General features: G+C 46.3%; 1 protein-coding gene across 2 annotated transcripts in view; it reads left to right on the top strand.

Moving 5' to 3' along the window:
- Nucleotides 1-23: 23 nt before the first annotated feature.
- Parp9 (poly(ADP-ribose) polymerase family member 9) overlaps nt 24-12,170 on the top strand; it is a 37,254-nt gene continuing 25,107 nt past the window's right edge. For both annotated transcript variants that reach the window (XM_045147590.1, XM_045147591.1), the window contains exons 1-3: nt 24-171; nt 8,543-8,629; nt 10,915-10,948. In XM_045147590.1, the coding sequence (XP_045003525.1) occupies nt 8,615-8,629; nt 10,915-10,948 (49 nt within the window). In that variant the 5' untranslated portion in view covers nt 24-171; nt 8,543-8,614. The remainder of the gene's footprint in view (nt 172-8,542; nt 8,630-10,914; nt 10,949-12,170) is intronic.

Consider the following 12,170-nt stretch of genomic DNA (forward strand, 5'->3'; position numbering starts at 1 on the left):
GGGCAGGGGGAGGTTCGGGACACCGCTGGGCTCGGACGAAGGCGCAGACTCGCCTCCGCCAAGTTTCAGTTTCGATTCCCCGGGAAGATCCCTCCCTGTTCCCCGCACAGCCACCGCCCCCCTCCTCCTCCTCCTCCGCGCTTTGCAAGCAGCCTGTGGCGCTCTCTGCGGGTGAGTATTTCGTGCCCACCCCGGGGTGATGGGCACTTGAGGGAGCGTGCCCAGAGGACCCTCTCCAGCAGGCCCAGGAGGGTGGGACGGTTCCCCAGGATCCCAGGGTCAGATTTGCGCGTGTGACTTGGGGAGCTTAGGCAAGGAAGGGGGGGGGGGGATAAAACTTTCCCTCTGTGTCTCTGTTCTTTAAGAACCACTGTTCTAACTCGTTATTTCCTGCGAAGGTGGGTTCCGCATTTGCCTATTTAAAAAAATTATTTCCTGATTTTTTTTTTTTTAGTTTATTTATTTATTTGAGAGAGATAGAAAGAGAAACACAAAAGAAATGGGCACGCGGTGGGTGGGGGGGAGACCTCCAGCCGCTGCAAACGAACTCCAGGTGCGTGCGCCCCCTTGTGCATCTATCTGGCTTTGCGTGGGGATTGGAATTGAACCTGGGTCCTTTGCCTTTTGCAGGCAAGAGCCTTAACCTCTAGAAACATCTCTCTCCTGGCCCCCTTTAAAAGAGATATTTTGAGCTGGGCGTTTTGGGTTTACGGCTTTAATCCCAGCACTGGGGAGATAGAGGTAGAAGGATAATCGTGAGTTCGAGGCCACCCTGAAACTACATAGTGAATTCCAGCTCAGCCTGAGTTACAGCAAGACCCTACCTCGAAAAAAAAAATTTTTTTTTTTTTTAGCTTTTATTTATTTGAGAGAGAGAGAGAGAGAAAGAGAGAGAGGGAGAGTGCTTGGGGCCAGGGTATCCAGCCACTAAAAAGGAACTGCAGACTCATGCACCTTTACATGGGCACTGGGGAGTTGAACCAGAGTCACTACTGGGCAAGCACCTTTAACCTCTAAGCCATTTCTCCAGCCCTATTTTTTTTTTTTTTTAACAGAGTTTGTTTATCTGCATTGAAATCTATCACCCATTTCCTTCCTGCAACTCTACCTGGTAATTTTCTGCCCTGATTCCTTAAGTTAGCCAGCATCACTGATCTATTTTACTTGTCCGGGTTCTAGGGAATAAAAATGAGAGGCCCCTGACCAAAAGGGCCAGTAAAGGCTGGAGGACCTGTGAATAAATAAGCACACGGAGGGGCTGGAGAGATGGCTTAGCGGTTAAGGCGTTTACCTGCAAAGCCAAAGGATCCCAGTTCAACTCCAGGACCCACGTAAGCCAGATGCACAAGGGGGCGCACGTGTCTGGAGTTCGTTTGCAGTGGCTGGTGGCCCTGGCATGCCCATTCTCTCTCTCTCTCTCTCTCTCTGCCTCTTTCTCTCAAATAAATAAAATAAAATATATACATATTTTAAGGAAGTACAGTGAGAGGAAGCTACAGGCAGAATTGTAAGATCTAGGGTGGACGGGGCCGGATAATGAAAGAGGTGGGGAGACCCCCAGGCTGAGGCCGGGAAGGAGAGGAGCTGGATTTAGGAAATGAAGAGAAAGAGGCCTGTCAGATACGTGCTGTCCAAACTTCATTCTAAAAATCGTCACCGTGTTTTAACTTGTATGAGCAGAAGTTAATTTTTCTATTATGTTGCATAATCTAATCTACTCATTCAGTCTAGCGGGTTAATTTGCACACTTCGCACGCATGCTTTCTAGTGCTTTAGTAACGGTCGCATTTCACAATAAACCCGTGCCCTGTACTTAACTGCTACATATGCTCAATGGTCTACCTTGGATAGCTCAAGTAGCAGGTAGAATGAGGAGTAGAAAAGTACATCATTTATACTCCAAAAAGACGGATCTAGCCGGGCGTGGTGGCGCACGCCTTTAATCCCAGCACTCTGGAGGCAGAGGTAGGAGGATCGCTGTGAGTTCGAGGCCGCTCTGAGAATACAGAGTGAATTCCAGGTTAGCCTGGGCTAGAGCGAGACCCTATCTCGAAAAACCAAAAAAAAAGAAAGAAGATGAAGACAGACTTGACAACTATGGGGTGGGGGAGGGGCTCATTTCCAAGCAAACAGAAACAGAGGCAGAGAGCTTTCCCACGTGGCTGATGAGACTGGAAATGCATCAGATTTTACAGGCAGAAATTTGGCAGTACTCTTAGAATTACCTCATTTCCTCGTGGGGAGTCCACTTCTGACAACTTATCCTGTTGAGATAGTAGCCCTAATGTGAAATGACCTATGTACAAAGGTGTTCTTTATAGTATCTTCTTTTAAATATTTTATTTTTATTTACTTACTTGAGAGAGAGAAATGGGCACACCAGAGCCTCCAACCGCTGCAAATGAACTCCAGAAACACGTGCCACCTTGTGCATCTGGCTAATGCGGGTTCTGTGGAATCGAACCTGGGTCCTTGGGCTTCCCAGGCAAAAGCCTTGACCATTAAGCTAGCCCTGTAGTTTCTTCTTCTTTTTAAATATTCTTTTTTGTTGTTGTTGTTTTGTCTTTTTTTTTTTTTTTTGAGGTAGGGTCTTACTCTGACCCAAGCTGACCTAGAACTCACTCTGTAGGCCCAGGCTGGCCTTGAACTCACAATGATCATCCTACCTCTGCCTCTCAAGTGCTGGGATTAAAGGTGTGCACCACCACAATGCCTGGTTCTCAAATCTTATTTACAAGCAGAGAGAGAGACAATGAACAGGCACTACTGGACCCCTAGCCACTGCAAACTCATGCACCACTTTGTGCATCGGGCTTTGTGTGAGTATTAGGGAATTGAACCCAGGCTGCCAGACTTTCCAAGCAAGTGCCTATAATTGCAGAGCCGCTTCAGCTTTTTTTGTTTGTTTGTTTTTTGAGGTGGGGTTTCACTCTAGCTCAGACGGACCTGGAATTCACTATGTAGTCTCAGGGTGGCCTCGAACTCATGGCGATCCTCCTACCTCTGCCTCCCAAGTGCTGGGATTAAAGGCGTGCACCACCACGCCCTATCAGCTACTTTTTTTTTTTAAGAGTAAGTTCTGTGATTTATTTTAGAGAGATAAACTAAGCTAAGAGGGAAAACCAAGCAAGAAAGCACCGTTGCTAAAAGAAGGCAGGCTAGGAAGGGGAGGAGGGGCCCTGGAGAATCTCTCACGTGCTTCTGGGAGAAGGGAGGGAGAGAGGAAAGACAGAAGTGGAGAAAATGAAGAACTATTTTTATTTGATTTTATTTATTTATTTTAGAGAGTAAGAGTGAGAGAGACAGAGGGAGGAAGGGAGAAAGAGAATTAGTGCACCACGGCCTCAGCCATTAAATTGAGCTCCAGACGCTTGCGCCACCTAGTGGGCATGTGCGACCTTGTGCTTGCCTCACCTTTGTGCGTCAGGCTTACATGGGTCTGGAGAGTTGAACATGGGTCTGTAGGCTTCGCAGGCAAGCACCTTAATCGATAAACTGCCTCTTCAGCCTGGAAGAACATTTAAAAAAAAATTTGCTTGCAAACAGAGAGAATGGGCACTCCAGGGCCTCTCGCCACTGCAAATGGACACCAGATGCATGTGCAACTTTGTGCCTCTGGCTCTACATGGATACTGAGAAACTGAACTCAGTTTGTTAGGTTTTGTAGGCAAGCGCCTTAACTGTTGAGCCATCTCTCCAGCCTGAATAACTTTGATTAGTGTGCTTTACTGCTTTGTTTTCCCTCTTAACTCACTAAGAGAAATCTCACAAGTTGTCCATGAAAAAAAGGGTGGGGGGGCTGGAGAGATGGCTTAGCAGTTAAGCGCTTGCCTGTGAAGCCTAAGGACCCCGGTTCGAGGCTCGGTTCCCCAGGTCCCACGTTAGCCAGATGCACAAGGGGGTGCACGTGTCTGGAGTTTGTTTGCAGAGGCTGGAAGCCCTGGCGCGCCCATTCTCTCTCTCTCCCTCTATCTGTCTTTCTCTCTGTGTCTGTCGCTTTCAAATAACTAAATAAAAAATTTATTTAAAAAAAAGGGTGGGGGGGCTGGAGAGATGGCTTAGTGGTTAAGCGCTTGCCTGTGAAGCCTAAGGACCCAGATTCAAGGCTCAATTCCCCAGGACCCACTTTAGCCAGATGCACAAGAAGGCACACGCATCTGGAGTTCGTTTGCAGTGGCTGGAGGCCCTGATGCCCCCATTCTCCCTCTCTCTATCTGCCTCTTTCTCTGTCTGTCACTCTCAAATAAATAAATAAAAATAAACAATTTTTTTTTTTTTAAGTTGCTGGGTGTGGTGGTGTATGCCTTTAATCCCATCACCGGGGAGGCAGAGGTAGGAGGATCACCATGAGTTCAAGGCCACCCTGAGACTACATAGTGAATTCCAGGTCAGCCTGAGCTAGAGTGAAACCTACCTCGAAAAACAAAAAAAATAAAAAAGTTGTCCTCCTGAACTGGTAAGAGGGTCTAGTGGTTGAGGCGCTTGCTTGCAAAGCCTAAGGATCAAGGTTCAATTCCCCAGAACCAACATGAGCCAGATGCGTGTGGTGGTGCATGCATCTGTAGTTCATTTATGGTGGCTGGAGGCCTTGCTGTGCCCTTTCTTTCTGTCTCTAATAAATAGATAAAAACAAATAAATTCAGCACTCGGGAGGCAGAGGTAGGAGTATCGCCATGAGTTTGAGGCCACCCTGAGACTCCATAGTGAATTCCAGGTCATCCTGGGCTAGAGTGAGACCCTACCTCGGAAAACCAAAAAAAAAACAAAACAAATAAATAAATTTAAAAAGTTGCCCTGTCACTTTAGCAGGCACACAGTGTCACACACACAGTCTTGTGGAGAGATGCCTCTAGAAGGAAACAGAACATTTAGTTAGGGAAATAGGAAGAGGCCTTAAATACTTTCTAAATTAAAACTATGTAAATGTAGTACCTATTCAGACATCATGTAAAATGATGTGTAACTTTTCAATCTTTGGTAAGAGTGTATTGCTTGGGCTGGAGAGATGGCTTAGCGGTTAAGCGCTTGCCTGTGAAGCCTAAGGACCCCGGTTCGAGGCTCGGTTCCCCAGGTCCCACGTTAGCCAGATGCACAAGGGGGCGGACGTGTCTGGAGTTCGTTTGCAGGGGCTGGAAGCCCTGGCGCACCCATTCTCTCTCTCTCCCTCTATCTGTCTTTCTCTCTGTGTCTGTCGCTCTCAAATAAATAAATAAATAAAAATAAAAAAAAAAGAGTGTATTGCTTTAGCACAATAATAGGCTCTGAGATCTTAGAATACAGCAGTGCCTGGTAGTAAGAAAAGTAGGGGCATATCTGAATCAATTGAGGTAGTTAGGGCCCAGAAATCGGTTGGATATAAGGGAAGACTTAAGGATACTTCTTAAATTTTTGTTTTGAGTTGGCAAATAGGTTTTTGTTTTGTTTTGTTTTGTTTTGTTTTTCCGAGGTAGGGTCTCACTCTGGCTCAGGCTGACCTGGAACCTGGAATTCACTATGTAGTGTCAGAGTGGCCTCGAACTCACAGCGATCCTACCTCTGCCTCCCGAGTGTTGGGATTAAAGACGTGCACCACCACACCCGGCTTTCTTTTTCTTTTGTTAATTAACAAACAGTTTTACTGAGTTGTGAAATCCAAGAGGTGGATAAAGTGTGGACAAAGGATGGGATGAAAAGATCAGAGGTCAGGGCTGGAAAAATGGTTCAGCGGTTAAGATGATTGCCTGCAAAGCCTAGCTACCTGGATTCAATTCCTCAGTATTTGCATAAAGTCAGAGGCAGTGGTATATGCATCTGGAATTGGTTTGCTGTGGCTGGAGGCCCGGGCACCCATTCCCTTTCTCTCTCTCTCTCTGCTTGCAAATAAATAAAAATACTTAAAAAAAATTTTTTTAAAAGAAAGAAAAGGGCTGGAGAGATGGATTTGTGCTTAAGGCATTTGCCTACAAAGCCAAAGGACCTTGGTTCGATTACCCAGTACCCATGTAAGCCAGATGCACAAGGTAGCACATTCATCTGGAGTTCATTTGCAGTGGGTGGAGGCCCTGGTGTACCCATTCTCTCTCTCTCTGTCTCAATATTTTATATATACATGTATGTGTATATAGATATATATATATTTTTTTTTTTTTTTTCGAGGTAGGGTCTCACTCTAGCCCAGGCTGACCTGGAATTCACTGTGTAGTCTCAGGGTGGCCTCGAACTCACAGTGATCCTCCTACCTCTGCCTCCCGAGTGATGGGATTAAAGGCGTGCGCCACCACGCCCGGCAATATTGCATTTTTTTAAATATAAGGGTCTTGAACATCTTTGGATTTGGGGGGAAGGGGGTAAGGATGATGGTCCTGCATCGCGCTGCTGCTCTCAAGCTGCCAATGTCCTCAGAAAACTGAACCCCGAGGGACTGTCTTCTAGCCTAGTCTGTTCCTAAATCTGCTTTCTGGCCGTGACCACACCCATATCTGTCTTACCAGGTTATAGCTCTCCAGGGTCTCCCTTTCCAGCGCTACCTGAGGGTCACATAATCCTTGCAAATACAGCTTCTGCAAAACTTGACCTGATCTTTTCTTTTTTAAAATTTATTTATTTAGCTGGGAGTGGTGCCGCACGCCTTTAATCCCAAACACTCGGGAGGCAGAGGTCGGAGGATCGCTGAGAGTTCGAGGCCACCCTGAGACCACAGAGTGAATTCCAGGTCAGCCTGGGCTAGAGTGAGACCCTACCTCAAAAAACCAAAAAAAAAAAAAAAAAAGAAAGAAAGAAAAAAAGAAAATGTACCAACACCAAAAGAAATGCCCGCAACCCACAGGAGACCTTAGAAGTGCTATCTGGAAGCAGCAGCGCCCTCTGGAGGCACAAATGGGTCTAGTCCTTACGTTCTAGGATTGTGCTGGGCTTAATCCTAATGGTGCAGTGATGTAACTCATTTTTATTACTTTTAGTTTTTGGGTTTTCAAGGTAGGGTCTTATTCTAGCCCAGGCTGAGCTGGAATTCACTATGGAGTCTCAGGGTGGCCTCGAACTCACCGCAATCCTCCTACCTCTGCCTCCCGAGTGCTGAAGTGAGACCTTATTGTGAAAAAAAAAAATTACACATATGTGTGTATAATCACTTCAAGGACTTAGTGATAGCAAAAATTATAGGCATTTTAATCATCATTCTAACAATTCTATTAGATGGAAAATTATGCAAATATAATTTTTTCCAGTTTCTGACTTTTCTCCAGGTATCCTCTATGTAGTTGGGTCAAGGTTGTTTATCACACACTCAGAACACAGGGAGTTTCCACTTCTTCAAACATCCTCAGAGGGGTCTCCACGTCACTCTTAAAGCTGTTCTTGGAATGCTGTGTCCAGTCTTATTATAACTTCCATCTTCTAAGTACGTAAAAACTGCCCTTCCCTTTGAAGCCTGGCTCTGATCTCATTTCCTTAAAGCTTTCCTGTTCCAGCCCCTATGGCTTTTTCTTCTCTGACCTGCCTTTAGGGCTTTAATCGGGACTTTCCTAGGGAAAATAGTAAGAGTAATAAAGGACCAGATGTGGTGGTGCGCGTCTTTGTACCAGCACTCGGGAGGCAGAGGTAGGAGGATCTCAGTGAGTTTGAGGCCACCCTGAGACTACATAGTGAATTCCAGGTCAGCCTGGGCTAGAGTGAGACCCTACCTCAAAAAAACAAAAACAAAACAAAACAAACAAAAAAACCCAAAGGCTGCTGTCCCTTATTACCCTTTTGTTTTGTGTTTCGAGGTAGGGTCTCACTCTAGCTCAGGCTGACCTGGAATTCACTATGGAGTCTCAGGGTGGCCTCGAACTCAAGGCGATCCTCCTACCTCCACCTTCCAAGTGATGGGATTAAAGGCGTGCGCCACCACGCCCGGCTGGGACAGCAGCCTTGGTAAGTAAGCACTTTTAACCACTTAGCCATTTCCCCAGCCCTCTCTGAAATGATTTATATTATCTTAGCAACAGAAAAAAAAAAATAATCGGGCATGGTGGCACACACCTTTTATCCCAGCACTAGGGAGGCAGAGGTAGGAGGATTACTGTGAGTTCAACAACACCCTGAGAATACATAGCAAATTCCAGGCCAGCCTGGGCTAGAACGAGATGCTACTTCAAAAAAAAAAAAAAAAGCCGGGCGTGGTGGCACACACCTTTAGTCCCAGCACTTTGGAGGTAAAAGTAGGTGGATCTTTGTGAGTTAATCCCATCACTTTGGAGGTATAAAAGTAGGCAGATCTTTGTGAGTTAATCACAGCGCTTTGGAGGCAGAGGGAGAAGGATCGCCGTGAGTTTGAGGCCACCCTGAAGACTACGTAGTGAATTCCAGGTCAGCCTGAGCTAGAGTGAGACCCTATCTCGAAAAAAACAACAAAAAGTAAGTAAATAAAAATATGAGTGACGGCAAAACAACATGTGTCTCTTCAGTGAAATGTCAAGCTACTTTAGATCAGAACTCATGTTCAGTCCTAATGTGGTGTCGTTGTGGCCAGTGTCCTCAGCTTCTAGTCAGTGCTTACTGTAGTGTTTCTATTTAATTCTAGAAATAAACGCCAGTGCATCCAGGAGCTACTGTCTTCAGGTGAACGCTGAAAGACCCACCAAGGACCTGAAGGATGGCCTATTCCATGGTAAACACAAAAATATTTTTTGTTTATTTTTACTTATTTTACTTATTTTTACTTGACAGAGGCAGATAGAGAGAGAGAATGGGAGCGCCAGGGCCTCCAAGCCATTGCAAACGAACGCCACACGCGTGCGCCCCCTTGTGCATCTGGCTAACTTGATATCGAGCCTCGAAACGGGGTCCTTAGGCTTCATAAGCAAGCACTTAACCTCTAAGCCATCTCTCCAGCCCATACATTGTGAATTTTGATCAGGGCATGAAGAGTTCTCCCTATAACAGCAACTGATCTGGAGTCTTAAATTTCACCTAACATTCTCCCATGGTCTGAATGTTGCAACAAGTTTTCTTTTGTACCATGTGGAAAAAATGGAGAATCAAAAATATGCTAACCTGCTGGGTGTGGTGGCCCTTGCCTTTAATTGCAGAACTCGAGTCAGAGGTAGTTTGTGAGTTTGAGGCCAGTCAGAGGCTATGGAGTGAATTCCAGGTCAGCCTGGGCTACAGCCAGACTCTACCTTGAAAAGAGAAAGTAAAACAGAGCTCCTGAATCAGGAGGGGTCCCAAGTGGGCAATTGGTATGGTGACTTGGATCAAATTTTCTTATAACCTTGGGGATTTTAAATTTGTATTTATTTTATATTATTTATTAATTAATCCCCTTTTTTTTTTTGGTGTTTTGAGGTAGGGTCTCACTCTAGCCCAGGCTGACCTGGAATTCACTCTGTAGTCTCAGGGTGGCCTCGAAATCATGGCGATCCTCCTACCTCTGCCTCCCGAGTACTGGGATTAAAGGCGAGCGCCACTAAGTCTTGCTACATTTTCTCTTTTTCTATTCTGGCTAGGGAAACCCCATCAGACTTTGGAAATTAGAGACTGCCTGAGAACTTTGGGTCATTTTGGTCTGTAGCCCTTGAGCCTTTGTGCTTTGTGGGGGGTTAACCTCCAGCATTGCATTTTTTTTTTTTTTTTTTTTTTTGGTGGTTTTTCCAGGTAGGGTCTCACTCTGGCCCAGACTGACCTGGGATTCACTATGGAGTCTCAGGGTGGCCTTGAACTCACGGCGATCCTCCTACCTCTGCCTCCCGAGTGCTGGGATTAAAGGCGAGCGCCACTAAGTCTTGCTACATTTTCTCGTTTTCTATTCTGGCTAGGGAAACTCCATCAGACTTTGGAAATTGGAGACTGCCTGAGAGCTTTGGGTCATTTTGGTCTGTAGCCCTTGAGCCTTTGTGCTTTGTGGGGGGTTAACCTCCAGCATTGCATTTTTTTTTTTTTTTGGTGGTTTTTCCAGGTAGGGTCTCACTCTGGCCCAGACTGACCTGGGATTCACTATGGAGTCTCAGGGTGGCCTTGAACTCACGGCGATCCTCCTACCTCTGCCTCCCGAGTGCTGGGACTAAAGGCGCGCGCCACCACGCCCAGCAACATTTCTTATTCTGAATTAGATGTGCGTCAGCTGGACATGGTGCTACGCATCTGTAACCAGAGGCTGGGGCAGGAGGATGGCAGGGAGTTCAAGGGCAGTGTGGACTACATAATGAGTTAACACAGCAGGGCAGCAGAGTGAGAGCCTGTTTCGAAACATACAAAGAAACAAACAGGAGTTTGACCTCCAGGGAAGTAGCCATCGGTTAGGTGCTTGGAACATTCAGTATTTTCAATGTTTCAGGCACAAAGATAAAAATTTTTAAAAATGAAACCAGCAAGGCGTGGTGGCTCACGCCTTTAATCCCAGCATTAGGGAGGCAGAGGTAGAGAGAGGATCGCTGTGAGTTTGAGGCCATCTTGAGACTCCATAGTGAATTCCAGGTCCCCCTGGGCCAGGGTGAGACCCTACCTCTAAAAAAATAAAATCACTTTGAGCCGGGCGTGGTGGTCCACACCTTTAATCCCAGCACTCAGGAGGCAGAGGTAGGAGGATTGCCGTGAGCTCAAGGGCACCCTGAGACTCCATAGTGAATTCCAGGTCAGCCTGAGCTAGAGTGAGACCCTACCTCGAAAAAACCAAAATAAATAAATAAATAAAGCACGCCTTTTATCCCAGCACTCGTGAGGCAGAGGTAGGAGGATGGCCAAGAGTTCGAGGCCACCCTGAGACTACATAGTGAATTCCAGGTCAGCCTGGACCAGTGTGAGACCCTATCTTGAAAAAAACAAAACAAAACAACGTGTCCTCCTCCCTCCAAAACCCAGTGCTTCTTTCACTTTTTTGACTGGAAATTACCTGATGTCAGTCATCTCTCCTTTTTCAGCTTTGGTTTCTAAAACATCCATTCTCATTTTTCACAGGGCGTCGGAGCGGCAGCTTCCAGCAAAAGAGCAGGTAAGGTCACCTCCCACTCGGCAGTCTCCTCTCCCGGATGGAGACCGTCCCCCCACTGAGGGCTCAGCAGTGTGACTGCAGGAGATGCCACGCATGAGGAGGTGCCACATGCACTTCAGAGACAGTGAGCCAGCAGCCCACGGATTTGAGGCTCTTCTGACAGTCAATGGGGGACTTGAGAGATGGCTTAGCGGTTAAGGTGCTTGCCTGCGAAGCCTAAGGATCCAGGTTCAATTTTCCAGTACCCATGCAAGCCAGATGCACAAGGTAGTGCATGCGTCTGGAGTTCATTTGCAGTGGCTGGAGGTCCTAGTGCATTCATTCTCCTTCTCTGTCTGTCTGACTCTTCTTCTCACTCTCCCTCTTCCCCTCTCAAATAAGTAAATAAGGTATTTTTTTTAAAGCTAGGTATGTGGCACATGCCTTTAATTCCACCACTCAAGAGGCAAAGGCAGGTGGATCGCTGAGTTGAGGCCACCCTGAGACTACATAGTGAATTCTAGGTCAGCCTGGGTTAAAGAGTGAGTCCCTACCTTGAAAAACAAACAAAAAACTCAACAGGTACCTGCCTAATCCAAGAGGCAGCTCTTTTAAGATTTCCTACCAAAACCAAGTCCGATCACGGACTTGGTTGTTGCTTCTTTTGCATAATGGAGGCTCCCAGAAGTTGTCTTTTTTCTTTTTTTAATCAAAGTTCATCTTAATTATTTATTTGAGAGTAACAGACAGAGAGAGAGAGATTGAGAATGGAAACATCAGGGCCTCCAGCCACTGCACACAAACTCCAGAGGCATGCACTACCTTGTGCATCTGGCTAACGTGGGTACTGGGAAATCGAGCCTTGAACCGGGATCCTTAGGCTTCACAGGCAAGTGCTTAACTGCTAAGCCATCTCTCCAGCCCTGTCTGTAAAAAAAAAAAAAAATTATTTATTTATTTGAGAGAGAAAAAGAGGTAGAGAGGGAGAGCCTCCAGCCACTGCAAACAAACTCCGGATGCATGTGCCATGGCTTACATGGGATCTGAGGAACTGGACCTGGGTCCTTAGGCTTCGCAGGCAAGCGTCTTAGCCACTAAGTCATCTCTCCAGTCCTTTTCCCCCGTTTTGGTTTCCCACCTTCTCTAGGCTTATCCTCTCAAGACTGAGCCCATTACTGGTGACTTTCGCAGATAGCCGTAGTCTCGTTATATGTTTCATTGAAAAGCAGACTTAGTAAGAGGG

Source organism: Jaculus jaculus, chromosome 4 (genome assembly GCF_020740685.1).
Source record: "Jaculus jaculus isolate mJacJac1 chromosome 4, mJacJac1.mat.Y.cur, whole genome shotgun sequence".
Lineage (NCBI taxonomy): Eukaryota > Metazoa > Chordata > Mammalia > Rodentia > Dipodidae > Jaculus > Jaculus jaculus.